At 44.0% G+C, this 17,763-nt stretch overlaps 1 protein-coding gene across 1 annotated transcript; it reads right to left on the reverse strand.

Moving 5' to 3' along the window:
- Nucleotides 1-2,405: 2,405 nt before the first annotated feature.
- Nucleotides 2,406-17,749, reverse strand: LOC142258874 (uncharacterized). The gene is made up of 3 exons (XM_075331444.1): nt 17,617-17,749; nt 17,420-17,533; nt 2,406-5,271 (listed from the first exon to the last, which is right to left on the reverse strand). Exons 1-3 carry the CDS (start codon nt 17,747-17,749, stop codon nt 3,923-3,925), a joined length of 1,596 nt encoding a protein of 531 aa, XP_075187559.1. The 3' UTR covers nt 2,406-3,922.
- Between the last annotated feature and the right edge of the window lie 14 nt (nt 17,750-17,763).

Genomic DNA, 17,763 nt, shown 5'->3' on the forward strand with positions numbered 1-17,763 from the left:
CTGTACCTAATATGACACTGTCTTCATATTATTCTGATTTTTAATTAAGGGGTAAACACTTAGTGACAGAATCCCAGAAAATTCATAAATCCCCAGCATATGTATCATAAATGTTACTTGCTTTTCACAAAGAGATAGACCCCTTTTAGTTCTGGTCTCTTCTACACCCATAATTTAAACTGTAATAAAGGTTTGTGGGCAGAGACGAGTGAACCTGAATAGTAAAGTTCGGTGTTTGTACCAAATACAGACTTTATAAAAAAAAATCAGTTTTAGAGTTCGGAGTTCGGGTGCTTTATTTATCCTAACCACTTGATCTAGCATCGCTGTGCTCGGGTACACTCAGTGCTCAGCCAAGTGCGAGTCGCTTGCAGGGTTTCAATGGCTTTCACGGGGAGGTAAAAACATTGCTATAGAATGTATTGTGCACAAGGAAAAAACTCTGTCCTCCCACCCAAGATACTAAATGCTCTGTTTATTGCCGGTTGAATGTGGGCGTAGACCCGAGCTGCCCAATCAGTGACTTCCAATGGGGTTCATGACAAGTCCGGTTCCCGATCTAAACGTTATCTAAAGTCCGACTGAAAGCTGAACCAGAACTTCAATGGGTGCACTTATCTCTATTTGGGGGTAGCCCCACAAAAAAAATAATTCCTTGGATATCAGACATATAAAATCCTTTAGTTTTTTTATTACAACAATTATCCTTTATAAAAAGATCATTTTTATAACATTAACACTAGAAGTCCCAGAGAGGGGTCATTTAACATTTCTACCTTTGGAACCCAGAGACTGGTTGAATGACCTGAAGGATTTTAGCTAACAGCCTATAATCACCGTCTTTTGTTCTGTAATTAAGGCCATTAGGGGTACTTCTCACATAGCGAGATCGCTGTTGAGTCACTTTTTTTGTGACGTAGCAGTGACCTCATTAGCGATCTCGCTCTGTGACACTGAGCAGCGATCTGGCCCCTGCTGTGAGATCGCTGCTCGTTACACACAGTGCTGGTTCATTTTTTTTGATGTTGCTCTCCCGCTGTGAAGCACACATCGCTGTGTGTGACAGCGAGAGAGAAACGATCTGAATGTGCAGGGAGCCGGCGTCTGGCAGCCTGCGGTAAGCTGTAACCTAGGTAAATATCGGGTAACCAAGGGAAGCCCTTTCTTGGTTACCCGATATTTACCTTGGTTACTAGCGTCCGCCGCTCTCAGGCTGCCAGTGCCGGCTCCCTGCACACGTAGCTGGAGTACAGATCGGGTAAATAAATAAACACAGAGGTTTGCTTATTAACCCGATATGTACTCTGGCTAGGAGTGCAGGGAGTACAAAGGTAAATATCGGGTAACCAAGCACTTCGTTACCCGATATTTACCTTAGTTACCAGGTGCAGCATCGCTTCCACGCGTCGCTGCTGGCTGGGGGCTGGTCACAGGTCGCTGGTGAGATCTGCCTGATTGACAGCTTACCAGCGACCATGTAGCGACGTACCAGCGATCCTGACCAGGTCATATCGCTGGTGGGATCGCTGGAGCAGCGCTAAAGTGTGACGGTACCCTTACTGTCGCAAAACAGGAGGTTGTTGTTTTCCATTGAGTTTAGCCATTTAGTTTCTATTTCGTTCTATTCAGTTTGGACTAAGGGTCATTTGACTCTCTTTCGGGACTTCAGGGGGGAGCTCAAAATTTTTGGGACTTCTAGTGTTAAGAGCCCAATTTATCGGGGAGACACTCTTGATTGATTAAGTGGTGCATGCCTCTTCATGAATCCGGAGCGTTTGTCGACTGGCATGTGCCTTCTTGTACCATGCTAGAAATATTACTTCCTTCAGGGACTGGAGTAAGATTTCTGGCAAAGGGAACGCCACAGCTTGTCATGAATTAAAGTAGCTGTGCTGTCACGCCCCCGTCCCACCCAAGTTCTGCCAATTTTGGAAAATGCCAAAAGCCACCAAATGTTAACAACTTTCTGAATTTTTGAGACTTTTCAGAGCTTTTGTGACAATTTTTTTTACATAAATGCTTTGATTATATGGGACCAGAGTGTCTTAAGGCTATGTGCCCACGCTGCGGAAAATGCGCGGATTTTGCCGTGGATTTTTCGCGGAAATTCTGCAGATTTTTCAGAAATCTGCAGCGCAGCTACTCCCCAGACATTTCTATGGCATTTAGGAATTGCTGTGTCCATGCTGCGGATTTTTCCGCAGCGGAAATACTGCGGATTTCACTGCGGAAAAATCTGCAGCATGTCAATTATTCTTGCGGACTTACCTGCGGATTTTGCCCATTCAATTGAATGTCAAAAAACGCAAAATCCACAACGAAATCCGCACCAATTGAAAGGTGCGGATTCCGGGGGAATGCTGCGGATTTAGCTGTAGAAACATCCGCGGATACAGAGTCCCGTGGGCACGTAGCCTTATAACTTCCACATATTTAGGATGCAGTGTGATTCAAGTCTCCCCTCACTATTTTTGTGTGAAATGCCTACAGGTCTGCGCCAACTCAAGAGGTTTACAGGCAAAATCATCACATCTAGACAATAGAGAAAGCTAGGCATGAACAATATACAGTATATTTTACAAGCATTTATTGACAAAACAACAAGAGTTGAAATGCAATTATATACAATGTCATATACTTCAGAGTTCCTCTCTCCAATCTGGGGCTGCACTTTTTAGTAAATAAAACAGTGGGAAACCTGAGATTAGTGAATTATCTAAATATAATCCAGTATCAAAACTATTCAAAAATATTCCTAAAGGCTCTCAAAAGGGCTATCAGTGTGTCAGCTAAAAAAGAAAATGAATATTCACTGCTCCCCACACCATAATCCCGCCCACCTCTAGGCAATGAAGGCAGCGCTAACCAAGAGGTGGGCGGTATTATTTGCGTGGGGAGCAGTGAATATTCATTCTCTTTAATATTGGGTACACATGACTACCCAGCCGCTGGCTTACTGCTGTAGCTGGGCGATCACGTGTGTTTATTAGAGAATGAATATTCACTGCTCCCCAAGCCCAAAATCCCGGCTGTGGGGAGCAATGAATGTTCTGGGAGCTGATGTCTGCGTGTAACTGGGGGCACATGGCAGCAATGTCATGCGCTGCGCCGTTTACATGCTAAAGTCACTTGCATCAGAAGAGAACACCATGCACCGGGCGAGCGGAGGGATGGTGAGTATAATCATTTATTTTCTTATGTGTGCAGCGTGATGGGGAAATATATACAGGAATGGGCCTGAGATGAGGGTCATATATACAAGGATGGGGACATATGTACTAGAAAAAGAGCCATATATACCAGGATGGGGATCATATATACTAGTATGTGATAAAGATACGCAACATATATACCAGGATGAAAGATATATACGAGTATGGGAGACACATATACCTTGAAGGGGCCCAGTATGGGGGGGACATTAGTACAGAATTGGGGGATTTTATCTCCGTAACAGTGTCAGCAGCAGATCCTACCCATAGCAGTGCTTCATGACCACATTTTTTGCGTTAATTTTTTCCCTATATTCCTCCTTGAAAACCTAGGTATGTCTTATGGTCAAAAAAATACAATAATTTCTAAAAAGAAAGAAAATGGTTCCTTTCCTCACAAATTCTTACTTAAGGAACTGTAGCCGATTTTAGGATAAAACCCTTTAAATTAGGATACATCATGATGGCTTCTCCGTGTGACTCATCTGACAACAGGACCTGATTAATGATAACATTTGGCAAATTCTGAAAGCAAAAATGGCTGCTCCGCTCTGTTGGTTTTCTGATGTGGGCAAGACTTCATTTACCAGTTAAACATTTCAATTTTTCACAACATGAAAAAGGTTCCTTCCCTGTGCGGCTTCTTCACATGTTTAACAAGATGTGATTTCTGAGAATTACATTTTCCACATTCAGAACCTAAAAATGGTTTATTTTGTGTGATTTTTTTGATGGTGAACAAGACCTGATTTCCAATTAAAACATTTCCCACACTCTGAACATGAAAATGGCTTCGCCCCTGTGTGACATCTTTGATGCACAACAAGTTCTGATTTCCAATTAAAACATTTCCCACACTCTGAACATGAAAATGGCTTCTCCCCAGTGTGAGATCTTTGATGCTGAACAAGTTGTGATTTCCGAATAAAACATTTCCCACACTCTGAACATGAAAATGGCTTCTCACCGGTGTGACATCTTTGATGCACAACAAGATCTGATTTCCGAATAAAACATTTACCACATTCTGAACATGAAAATGGCTTCTCCCTTGTGTGACATTTTTGATGCTGAACAAGTTTTGATTTCCAATTAAAACATTTCCCACACTCCGAACATGAAAATGGCTTCTCACCGGTGTGACATCTTTGATGCACAAGAAGTTCTGATTTCCAATAAAAACATTTCCCACACTCTGAACATGAAAATGGCTTCTCCCCGGTGTGAGATCTTTGATGCACAACAAGATCTGATTTCTGAATAAAACATTTCCCACATTCTGAACATGAAAATGGCTTCTCCCCTGTGTGATATCTTTGATGCCTAACAAGGTGTGATTTCTGAATAAAACATTTTCCACACTCTGAACATAAAAATGGCTTCTCCCCTGTGTGACATCTTTGATGCACAACAAGTTCTGATTTGAAATTAAAACATTTCTCACACTGTGAACATGAAAATGGCTTCTCCCCTGTGTGACATCTTTGATGCCTAACAAGATCTGATTTGACATTAAAACATTTCCCACACTCTGAACATGAAAATGGCTTCTCCCTTGTGTGACGTTTTCCATGGTCAACAAGACTTGATTTCCTAGTAAAACATTTACCACATTCCAAGCATAAAAATGGGTTCGCACCTGTTTGATTTTTTTTATGCATAACAAAATTTGACTTCTGAAAAAAACATTTCTCACATTCTGAACATGAAAATGGCTTCTCCCCTGTGTGAATTCTTTGATGCTCAATAAGATTCTGATTGAGTATCTTCTGAGTAAAACATTTTTTACATTCTGGGCATGAAAATGGTTTCTCCCTTGTAGAAGCCGTTTCATGTTCCACATCCATTCTGTAACTTTTATTTTGCTTACAAATCTGTGATAAATCGGAATTTTTGACTTGTTTGAAAAGATCAGATGTTAAAACTTTTCGAGGAAGGACTGGAGGTATATCTGGGACAACAGCATGCTCTTCATATGTATCATGTGTGATACTTTCATCATCTGTTTTACATTCTGAAGATAATAGATTTCCATCTGAACTCCCAATACAGTCATCTGCTAAAAATAAACACAATGTTTTAATGATATTATCTTGAAAGTACATTTTTTTTAAACCATAATATCAGAAATTAAATTAGGAAAAAATGTATTCTAAATCTGTTGTCCAATTTCGACATCTAAAGGCCGCTTTACACGCAACGACATATCTAATGATATGTCGTCGGGGTCACAGAATTCGTGAGGCACATCCGGCATCGTTAGCGACGTTGTTGTGTGTGACACCTACGAACGCGCATTAACGATCAGAAATACTCACCTAATCATTGATCGTTGACACGTCGTTCATTTTCAAAAGATCGTTGCTCGTTCTGGAAGCAGGTTGTTCGTAGTTCCTGAGGCAGCACACATCGCTATGTGTGACACCCCGGGAATGATGAACAACAGCATTCCTGCGTCCTCCGGCAACAAGGTGGGCGTGACGTTCATTCGGCTGCTCTCCGCCCCTAAGCTTCTATTGGTGGCCCGCTGTGTGATGTTGCTGTGACTCTGCACAAACCTTCCCCTTAGAAAAGAGGTTGTTCGCCGGCCACAGCGAAGTCGTTAGGACAGTAAGTTTAACGCGTCCTAGCGATAATGTGCGCCATGGGCAACGATTTGCCCGTGACGCACAAACGACGGGGGCGGGTGCAAACGCTAGCGATGTCGCTGCATGTAAAGCAGTCTTAAGAGTAGTCATGGGCGATCCACCCGATGGTCGGGATTGGGGAGACTCGTCCGATTATTTTGTAAAGATCGAGATCGGGATCAAGATAACACGATCTTGCGTCCGATCACCGATATTGGTCTTTACAGTTATGGGATGGGGCGGGAGAGGGGGGCTGTAAAATAAAGAATACACTCAATAATAAACATTGTCATTATACTTACAGGTTCCGCGACGCGTCCTGCACTCTGTCTCCCACCGCTTCCGAGTACGATCATCGCTGTGTCCTCCCGGTAACCAAAGGACCTTTTGTGACGTCATAGCCATGTGATCAGTCACGTGGGCATGTTGTATTATCTCATTGGCTACAGACTGGGTCACAAGGCTATGACGTCATGCAAAGGTCCTGTAGTGTCAGCATGCTTGCCGGTAGACGGTGCTTGCCCGAGCTTCCAGTACTCGGTATATTTGGCGACCGCCGTATACCGTCGAGATGCTCAGGCACATGCCTGGCCCCCCTCCCTGCATGTTGGCGCTCTTTACAGAGTCAGCCCACATGCAGGGATTGGCTGCCATAGCCGGTGATGAATAGCGGCGCCGGGAATCAGGTGATCGGAGATCACCATTGCTATAGTAACCCGCTTGTTAGGTTACTATGGCAATAGTGGCAGCGGTGATGGCAACAGTGGCAGCGGTGAAGTCACCGTTTACCAACCCGCAGCCTCTGATCACTCATTGAGTGATTAGACAGCGTGGGGAGCAGCAGCAGCATTCTTCCACCCCCCTGTGCAATCTGATATAGCAGAGCTAGATCGGTAACAGAAGACTAGGATCATGGAGGGGTGAGAGGGAGTAAAAAAGATGGAGTCCCTAAGTGTGTCTGTGTATTTAATTCTATTAAAAGTATTTTTTCTCTGTGTGGTGTCTTTTTTTTGAACCCTTTATTGGAGATTCTTAATGGCCGGGTCAAACTTTCCTGACATTAAGAATCTCGGACTTAATACCAGCTGGTAAAACAAAGCTGGTATTAACCCCTTATTACCCAGCGTGCCACCCGCTACCAGGGCCACTGGAGGAGTTGGATACAGCGCCAGAAGACGGCACCTCTTTAAAAGCGCCATTTTATGGGGCAACTGCGGACCGCAATTCACAGTGCAGGGGGCCCAGAAAGCTTGGGCCACCCTGCGCTGTAGATTCCAATCCCCAGCTGCCTAGTTGTACCTGGCTGGACACAAAAATTGGGCAAAGCCCACGTCTTTTTTTTTAATTTTTTTTCATGAAATTCATGAAATAATTAAAAAAAAGGCTTCCCTATATTTTTGGTTCTCAGCCGAGTACAAATAGGCAGCTGGGAGTTGGGGGCAGCCCATACCTGCCTACTGTACCTGGCTAGCATAAAAAAATATGGCGAAGTCTAACACACTTTTTATTTATTTTTGGCAAAAAACGTTTGTTTGTTTTTTTAAAAAAAGGGCCTCCCTGTATTTTGATTGCCAGGCAGATGGGGGTGGCAGCCCATAGCCATCTGCTTTATGTGTGCTGAGAATCAAAAATACTGTGGAGCGCTTCATCATTTTTATAAATTATTTATTTACTCTTATACAACTGTATATTGTGTACAATATATACAGTACAGACCAAACGTTTGGACACACTTTCTCATCTCTAGAACAATTGTTAAGAGGAGACTTTGTGCAGCAGGCCTTCATGGTAAAATAGCTGCTAGGAAACCACTGCTAAGGACAGGCAACAAGCAGAAGAGACTTGTTTGGGCTAAACAACACAAGGAATGGACATTAGACCAGTGGAAATCTGTGCTTTGGTCTGAGGAGTCCAAATTTGAGATCTTTCGATCCAACCACCGTGTCTTTGTAGAAAAGGTGAACGGATGGACTCTACATGGCTGGTTCCCACCGTGAAGCATGGAGAAGGAGGTGTGATGGTGTGGGGGTGCTTTACTGGTGACACTGTTGGGGAGTTATTCAAAATTGAAGGCATACAGAACCAGCATGGCTACCACAGTATCTTGCAGTGGCATGCTATTCCATCCTGTTTGCGATTAGTTGGACCATCATTTATTTTTCAACAGGACAATGACCCCAAACACACGTCCAGGCTGTGTAAGGGCTATTTGACTAAGAAGGAGAGTGATGGGGCACTACGCCAGCTGACCTGGCCTTCACAGTCACCAGACCTGAAACCAATCGAGATGGTTTGGGGGTGAGCTGGACCACAGAGTGAAGGCAAAAAGGTGAACAAGTGCTAAGCATCTCTGGGAACTCCTTCAAAACTGTTGGAAGACCATTTGGGTTACTACCTCTTGAAGCTCATCAAGAGAATGCCAAGAGTGTGCAAAGTAGTAATGAAAGCAAAAGGTGGCTACTTTGAAGAATCTAGAATATAAGACATATTTTCAGTTGTTTCACACTTTAAAGGGGTGGTTCACCCGTTTTTTTTATTTTTTCCATGAGTTACACTTACTATTATCGGCGTTTTCTGCATTGGCTTCTATTTCCAATTCTGGCACTGAGCGGCGCTATCCTGCACGCTCAGTGCCTGTCATATGACCCCCTGGAGCTGTGGCCGCCAGTATCCTCTTACGTCCCGACAAGTTCCGGGCTCTAAAACTTAACGGGTACGTCAGAGGAGGCTGGAGCCACTCCGATTGAGTCACAGGGCTGTGGGCGGTGACTACCGCACGTCACAGCCCAGCATCGAGGGGAGGATCCGGAGGACGTCAGTATGGAGCGCTGAAGACAGCTGAGCGTCGGGCAGATGGTGAGGCACGGGGCGCCAGGGTGGAGTACAGGGGGGGGTTCTTCAGCATCCCCCCCTGTCACGTAAGTATCTGATCACACTCTCCACCCGCCCGCTTTGCTGCGATGTCAGGAGAGCGGGCTGTGTCGGGCTGTGTGATCATGTGCTCCTCCAAGCAGCACTACAGGACGCAGCAAGACACTGACAGGCTGGTCCAATGCAGCACCGCATGTGTCAGAGCAGCTCACCGCTCTGCCACCTGTCTTGCTGCATAGGACCAACTGTCTGCACTCTGTCACCTACACCACAAGTCACAGAGTGGAGACAGTTGGTAACAGAGCACCTCTCTCCCCCCCCTCTCTTCTTTCCCCACTCTCTTCTCTCCCCCCACTCTCCCCCCCCACTCTCTTCCCCCACCCCTCTTTTCTCTCCCTCCCCTCTTCCCCCTCTTCTCTGCCCCCCTCTTATCCCTCTCTCCTCTCCCCCCTCTTTTCCCTCTCTCTCTCTTTTCCCTCTCTCTCTCTTTTCCCTCGCTCTCTCTTTTCCCTCGCTCTCTCCTGGCATGGTCAGTACAGAAATCTCTCGATCGTGGAAGAGTGAGAGGGAGTAATAAACATGGAGTCCCTACTGTGTCTGTGTATTTATTTCTAATAAAGTATTTTTCTCTGTGTGATGTCTTTTTTTTTTTAACCCTTTATTGGAGATTCTTAATGGCCAGGTCAAACTTGGCCTGACATTAAGAATCTAGGGCTTTATACCAGCTGGTAAAACATAGCTGGTATTAACCCCTTATTACCCAGCGTGTCACCTGCCACCAGGGCCAGTGGGAGAGTTGGATACAGCACCAGAAGATGGCGCTTCTATGAAAGCGCCATTTTCGGGGGCGGCTGTGGACTGCAATTCGCAGCGGGGTGCCCAGAAAGCTTGGGCCAACCTGTGCTGCGGATTCCAATCCCCAGCTGCCTAGTTGTGCCTGGCTGAACACAAAAGGCGAAGGCCATGTTATTTTTTTTTAAAAAATTACTTCATGAAATAATTTAAAAAATAGGGCTTCCCTATATTTTTGGTTCCCAGCCAAGTACAAATAGGCAGCTGGGGGTTGGAGGCAGCCCGTAGCTGCCTGCTGTACCTGGCTAGCGCACAAAAAAATATGGCGAAGCCCACGTCATTTTTTTAAAAAAGTTTTTAGGCAAAAACCTTTATACAAAAAAAAAAAAAGGCCTCCCTGGATTTCCATTGCCAGTGAAGGTAACACCAAGCAGCGGGGGTTTGCAGCCAGTAGCTGCATGGGTTATCCTTAGCAATAGAAAATGCAGCGGGAGCCCAAACTTCATTTTTTTCACCCCTAACCCTAGGGTTAGGGTTATGTGATTGTTTTTTTATTATTATTTTTAATGAATTTAAAAAAAAAAAAAAAAAAAAAAAAAAAAAAAAAAAAAAAATCGACATGGGCTTCGCCCATCGAGTACCAGAGCATTTTACTGCTCATTCATCCCTACTCCTGACCACAGCGCCAGCAGAAAAAGTAATCAGATGACTCCAGTGTCGGCCGATTACTTGTCCCCCTGCATCCATCGCAGCGTGTACGGGCTGTGAGGTCACCTGAGTTCAGTCCAGCACTGGAGTCAACTGATCTGAACTCAGCTGAACTCCAGCCCGCACACGCTGCGATGGATGCAGAACAAGTAAGGTCTAAGCCACACTGTGAGAAAAACAGTGCAAGTGGAGTGCGATAAAGCATTGCATTCCATTCGGACCAATATTAGCCTGTGTGTCAGCGCACATGAGCAATTATTTTCTCAGCCCTAATTGGACCGAGAAAATAATCGCAGCATGCTGCAATTGTAATGTAAGACTCTTTCTCTTTTATCCATTCAAGTGTATGGGGTGAGAGAAAAATCGCACTGCACTTGCGGTACATTGGTGCACCGCAAGTGCAGAGCGAGAATCACAATAGCCGACTACGGAGGAGAGAGGGAGAGAAATCCCCCCCCACCCCTCCTCAGTGCTGGCCCACCCCTCTTGAGTGCTGGACCGCCCCCTGCAGCTGAGCGTACCATAGTCAATGTCCCAGTCAAAGAAGAACAGAATGTTCTCTATTGGCTGGGAGAGCCATGCAGTGAAATAACATCAATAGGTCAGCCCAGGTCACTGCAGGGCATGATGAGTGCTGCTGTCAGGAGGTTAGTGAGGTACATTATCTGACATGAACGCTGCACTCCTGACAGCAGCGCTGTCACTGAGTTCAATGACCGCCGCCTTCACAAACCAAGTATCGCGAGCGGCCCGTGATGTCACCACTAGTCACAGTCTCGGGTTGACAGCGAGAGGTGATGTGATAAGCGGTGGACAAAGAAGGCAGTGATGACCGCTGACGTCAGGAGTGCAAGACTTCATCACCGCAGGTAATGAACTTACTAACCTCCTGACGGTAGCGCTTATCATCCCCGCGGCTGCTGACACTGCAGTGCGGGCGGCTGCTGACACTGCTGTGCGGGCAGCCGCGGGGCTGGGGCTGGAGCGCGACACAGACTGCACGGGCACCCGACGGAAGTCACACAGAAGTGCTTCCGTGTTGCTTCCAGGAATTTTGCGGACCCATTGACTTGTATTGAGTCACGGTTCGTTATTACGGAACAGAATAGGACATGTTCCATAATAACGGAGCGGACATACGGCATCCGATGTGGGTTTTTTTTTTGTAGGATCGGATGCACATGAAAGTGCTACCGTGTGCCATCCGATCCTACACAAAAGACATTGAAAAGATGGTCCTGTCCGTGGGTCTGCAAAAAAACAGGAACTGACCAGGACAGGTCATGTGAATGAGCCCACCTGCAGCTATTGCAGCATGTGCGGGCTGTGAGATCAGGAGTCAGCTGACTCCAGTGCCGGCCGATAAATTCTGTGTCCCGCTGCAGAAGGATCCAGTAAAATAACGGTTGCATGCACTGTACATTTAATCCACAGGATCCGGTCATATGCGGTTAGCGTTTTTTTGCCTACAGGCAAAAAAACGCTGATGTGAAACTAGCCTGCAAAATGCATGCCATGCGGATGATACGGACGACACACAGACTAGGCAAGAGGGAAAAAAGCAATCTCATGACCCCTTCACTTTTTTTTTTCCCCAATTATTTTTTTCACATGTTGCGCCGGCTAATAATCATAATTTCTGTACACACACACGCACACACACACGCACACACACAGACTATGAACTATATGAGAACAAGCAGAAGATGGCCGCTTTCTTCCCCTGGTTGTGCAGAGCTGGCAGCTTCTGCTGTCTCTGTGTGATTTCTCGCAGTGCACCCACACTGGGAAGAGGCAGGGAGGAGACTTTGGGTGGAGAGGAGAGTGGGTGTGTTAGACACAGTGGGTGTGTTAGACACAGTGAGTGTTTTAGACACCGCCCTAGAGCCACAAAGAATTATGGGAGTTGTAGGAACTGAACCTAGGAAGTCAGAAGAAAGATTAACCCCATCAGAGCTGGAGCCAGCAATGAGCATGTGCTGCTAGAGCACGATAAAAGGTAATATTGCTGAAAAAAACATAATAGATGTGTTGAGAGGCACATACTAGCAAGATTTATCAGAAAAAAATCAGTTTTGGTAACTGGACAACCTCTTTAAAGTATTTCATTCCATATGTTTTAATTCATAGATTTGATGCCTTCAATGTGAATCTACAATTTTTAGAGTCATGAAAACAAAAAAAACTCTTTGAATGAGGGGTGTCCAAACTTTTGGGGAAGCCCATTATTTTTTAATTATTTAAAAATATAATAAAAAAAATGCATGGGCTCCCGCTGTATTTTGATAGCCAGTCAGGTAGAGCCAGGCAGCTGGGGGCTGGGATTCCCATGCAAATGGCGCATTGTTTCTTAGCGCCTTTTCCAGGTGCTTTACCCGGCTCATCCAGTGGCCCTGATGGCGGTGGCAGACTGGGTAACAATTGGGTTAATACCAGCTTTGTATTCTCAGATGGTACTAAGCCCGAAATTTATGGTGTCACGCCAAATTAGACATAGCCACCATGAATTTCTAGTAAACAGTACAAAAAATACAAGACAGAGAAAAAATTTATTAGAAATAAAACAAAAAAAAACATTTAGAGACTCCATATTTATAATAAAAAAATCAAATCCTTAGACCGATGTAATCCACAGGTAGAGCATTGTCAGCTTCATCACTCTGTACAGACACAGTCTAAACACAGAGAGAAGCAGAGAGCATTGTCAGCTCTGCTACATCACTCTGTACAGAGCAAGAAGCACGCTGACAGTGAGGGGATGATTGCACTGGCGTCTTGCATGGGCATCACCCCGCACGGACTGATCTCAGGACAGGAGCGCATCAGCTGCATAGAAACACATGCAGCCGACCTGCTGCTGTCTGGAGATTGAGCGCCGTGATACGACACTCGCACAGTGACAGTCAAAGTTCAATCGAGTTTATGAGCCATGGACTCGGGTGAACCCTGACATCACCGCGAACATGGCTGAAAACAGCCGATGACTGCCGAGTGACGAGCAGTGCAGTGAAAACCCCCGGAAGTTAAGAGGACCTTTGAAAACGTCATAGTCATGTGACCAGTAAGTATGATCATAAAGTTTTTTATTTTAATAATGTGCTTTCTTTTTACAGCCCCTGGACCTGATCTGGACCGATCTGTATCACGAGCTTTCCAGGAAAGCTCGTGATCGATATCATGCATGTTGAGAACAAGAATTGAGTATACAAAAATACTTAATTCAGCCATTTCACAGACTCAGGTATATAGTTCAGTTGAAGTAAACTAACACACATATTTGTGAATGTTTTTGTTTCTTACTAACATGTATATATGTATATAGCATATTCAGTGATTTTTCCTTAGACACAGTATATATATATAGCTCAAAGATGGCTGCCGTATCCTGATTGCACCCGAGAAAGATGGACAAAAGAATATACGTTATTTTCAGTGTTTGTTCATTTTTAGTTTTAGTATGTAGCTAATTTATTGCCTGCTGTTTTATTTTTTTTCTTTTAGGGAATACAAGCATAAAAATTCTGAATTTTGTTACATTGGTAAATAAATACTCAATTAAACAAGGGAGGACACGAAGGTAATAATTATATTCTCCAACAGTAGAGGGCGCAGCAGGCATATTAGATAGGTTTTGAAGCTGACCCTTCCCCCGCAGGTTATGTTTATTAGATTACTATGAGGTATATCTGTTAACTGAAATAGGAAAGTCTTGTCTTATATGTTTATTTAGTATTTTCAGTCATATGAAGTATAGATGACCACTAACTGTATTATGGTCAGAGTTAAAGTTATAAGAATGATCTAATCTATATTTCTTTTAGTTTTGTTTTTATAGATGAAACCAGATGGTGGTCGATTCTGCACTGGATATGCTGCTGTTTACACCACATGAGGTAGTTAAATTTAAGCCACTCCCTCCCCTCCTATCGATACAGGAGGCAGTGACGTATTAAATGCCCTCTCTTGATGGGTAGAACAGGAGTGGGTAAGAGTTTTTAGATGTGTATGTAGGTTGTAGATTTTTCCTGTTGTCAAATGAATTCGGTATGCTGAAGAGAAAGTCTAGATCTGAGCTGATGGAATTGGATGGAGATCCCCGCACAGGTGCAGCTGACCAAGAAGCAGTGAACGGGCCTAGAGTTGAGGAGTCCTTTACCATGCATAAAGACCATGCCTCGGTGACACCGGTCACGTCAGTGACTTTTGTCACTCCTTGTGTTCTTAAATCCCTACAGGAAGAAGCAAAACAACAAGGGATGGAGTGTGACATGCAGGGAGCCAGCTGACTGAGGAATGTCTGTGGACAAAGGGTGGTAAGCTTTCTCTGCCATGAGAGCTCTTCTTAATGATGACCCAGGTAACCTATGGACTACAATCTGTGAAAGACAATTGTCAGTGTGTGCTTTGGTGATGCCAGGGTTCAGTACCCAGGTGGGTAGACTCACCCAGTCTTGTAAGACATGTGCCTAGAACGAAGTGAGAAAAAACTGTAAAGAATCTGCAGAAACACCCTGCACCTACTCTACCCATTTTTAGAGACTGCAAACTGATTATAGATGTATATCATGAGCACGTTGTATGCAAGTCTGTGCGTGTTGTGTAAATTTCTTTCCAGGTTTGGTCAGAGGTATTCCAGTGCAGAAAACGACATTATTGCTGAGAAGCACATGAAGGTGGTATGTAAAAAATGTGTTTACAAAAGTGTATATTTTATAGAAAAGTGGAAACTAGTAAATCGTGTATAAAATGTATATGTTTTGTTTTCTTTTCGTAATAAACAGGTCTTTATGTAAGATGTTTTTTGGTTTAGCACAGACATGTATATTTTTATATAATTGACTGAATAGTGTGATAAACAGGTGTATTTTCCAATTCCAGATCTTAAATCAGAGCTATTAGCATATGGTTTTCGGTCAGGAGACTGATTGATCCTAAAGGACAAACGAGAAAGATCCATGAGTCACCACTAGATGAGCTGATCCAACCGCAGAAACATCTATGGATCCACACCTCGCATTGCAGAAGGGTTGACCAACCAGAGAGGCACTGAGCGTTCTGCTGATACTTATCATTTTCAGAAAACCCTGTACAGTCTCAGACCAGCATTGCCAGAACAGTTAGAAGAGAGGACTTAGAGAACCTTGAGACATGGGAAAGTCCAACTACAAAGGGTGATGACTCGCTTAGGAGTCCTTGGTCTCAAACCGGTGAAGAAAACCCCTTTCCCCTTTCCGCCCATGTTTCAACGTTCAGTTAGGCAGGTTTTTCAACAGATCTTTCTACCTCTCTTCCTAAGGGAACATAGTACCCTTAGAAATCAGAAATGGCAGAAGTAAGTCTTTAGGGGGGACTGTTGAGGACAAGAATTGAGTATACAAAAATACTTAATTCAGCCATTTCATAGACTCAGGTATGTAGTTCAGTTGAAGTAAACTAACACACATATTTATGAATGCTTTTGTTTCTTACTAACATGTATATATGTATATTGCATATTCAGTGATTTTTCCTTAGACACAGTATATATATATAGCTCAAAGATGGCTGCCGTATCCTGTTTGCACCCGAGACAGATGAACAAAAGAAATTCCTGGAGTCTGGACTGTCCAATCAAAGAGAGGATATGCAGATCCTATACGTCATGAAGCCCCGACCTACAATACTTGATTGGACTAAAACTTTTGTTTACACCCCTTTTACTTCGTGGTCTAGTTGTCCAAGAATAAAGATTTCAGTTTTGCCTCAGCTTCTGTCGTGGGAGGGAGTTTTATAATTGATTTAATTAATTATTATTCTTTCTCGTTGTGCACACACGATATTTTTAATTTGGAACAACGGTCAGATCGAAAAGGGATCACTTGTATCTCATCCTTAACATGCACACGATCACTATGTGATCGGTATGATCCCCGATCTTTACAAATTGGGATCTCCCATCCCTATTTAAGAGTTACATCTTCGTTAATTTGAATCTCCCATTACTAGCACCAGTTCTCTGGAATGTGCTACAGTAAATAATCTGATTGATTGTCACAATGTGACTGCAGGATAATGAGGGACAGAAGGCTACTATACTGTCCCTCACGCTAGGGGACCCTAAACTGTTCCTAATCTCTTGATTACCCCTGAATATGGAGATGCCTGAGTCCCGTGCCTTACTATTCTCGTGACCAGATCTAATCTGTTATCCCCGGGGAAGGAAGGGGCAGGAATATGATGGAAACAAATATTAAGACAGACAGGACACATTGCAAACTCACAGAAATAAACAGTGAGAGACTATAGAGAAAAGCAAGAGCAGAAAGGCAGTAACAAAAAGACAACAAGAGTTAAAACCACAACAGCTCACAGCAATAATACAAAACAACCACCCGTAAGTCTGGATCTCAACACCTCACCAGACCAATAGCTGGCATTAATGGACACTGACAAATGACATCAGGGACTGCAGTGAGATTTCTGGCATAGGGAACGCTGCAGTTTGTTATGAATTAGAGAAGCGGCGGCATGACACCCTTGTTCTGGCCAAGCTCTGCCCATTTTGGCAAAGCTGGTTAAAATTGGCGTAAACACACACACTCACTCACACACACACACCAGCCTTTGGTCACGTGACGTTATATCAAAAAGGTCCTTAAGCAGTCCTATAATTGGCATATAAACACTGGGGCCGCTAGGAGAATTGGGGCCCTGTGAAATTGTCCAGTTTGCTCTCCCTTTCCCCTAATGCCAGTCCTGCATGCCAGCCTGTGTCCTGTTCAGTTCATTTAGATTCCTGCAATTAAGATACCTTTGGTTACATCATGTCACATGACTTTGAAGCCATCAAAGGTCCTTAAAGAAATCAACCTCAGAATACAACTGATGGGGACCGTAAGAGAGTGAATTTCCTAAGAAATTGCACAGCTTGACTCTCCAAACGCTGGCCCTGACTGTAACTACCACTTATTTTTGGAGTAGGGCTTATGATTCAAGTATTCTCTAAAAATCCCATAAAATCATACTAGGTCGTATTTTCTGGGAAACAGGGTATTCATGAACCCTCTGCAGGTCTTTGAGTTGCCTTCATAACGACATAAAGAAGGCACTAGAAACAAACAGCTGAAGAAGCAGAAGCAAAGAAAATACAGCTGAAAAAACCCAGAGCAGAAAACCTAAAAATGTAAACACAAAATTAGTGCAGAAAGTACATGAGTAGAAATCTCTTACTGGATAGAGCTGGAGGAAACACATCCTGAGGAACATCGGGATCTTCTTGTTTACAGTCCTGTGGGAGAAGAGGACGGGGACATCTCTCTGGTGTTGTCTTCTTACTGGATAGAACTGGAGGAGACACATACAGGGACTGAATTCATTCCTTACATACAGATAATTATAGGCCGTGTGTATTTAGTCCTGTCTATTACCTGGAGATGTGAGGGGCTGGGGAAACTCCATCTTGACGTCCTTGTACAGATCTTTGTGTCCTTCTAAATACTCCCACTCCTCCATGGAGAAATAGACGGTGACGTCCTGACACCTTATAGGAACCTGACACATACAATGATACAGTC

The sequence above is a fragment of the Anomaloglossus baeobatrachus genome (assembly GCF_048569485.1).
Source record: "Anomaloglossus baeobatrachus isolate aAnoBae1 chromosome 5 unlocalized genomic scaffold, aAnoBae1.hap1 SUPER_5_unloc_15, whole genome shotgun sequence".
NCBI lineage: Eukaryota > Metazoa > Chordata > Amphibia > Anura > Aromobatidae > Anomaloglossus > Anomaloglossus baeobatrachus.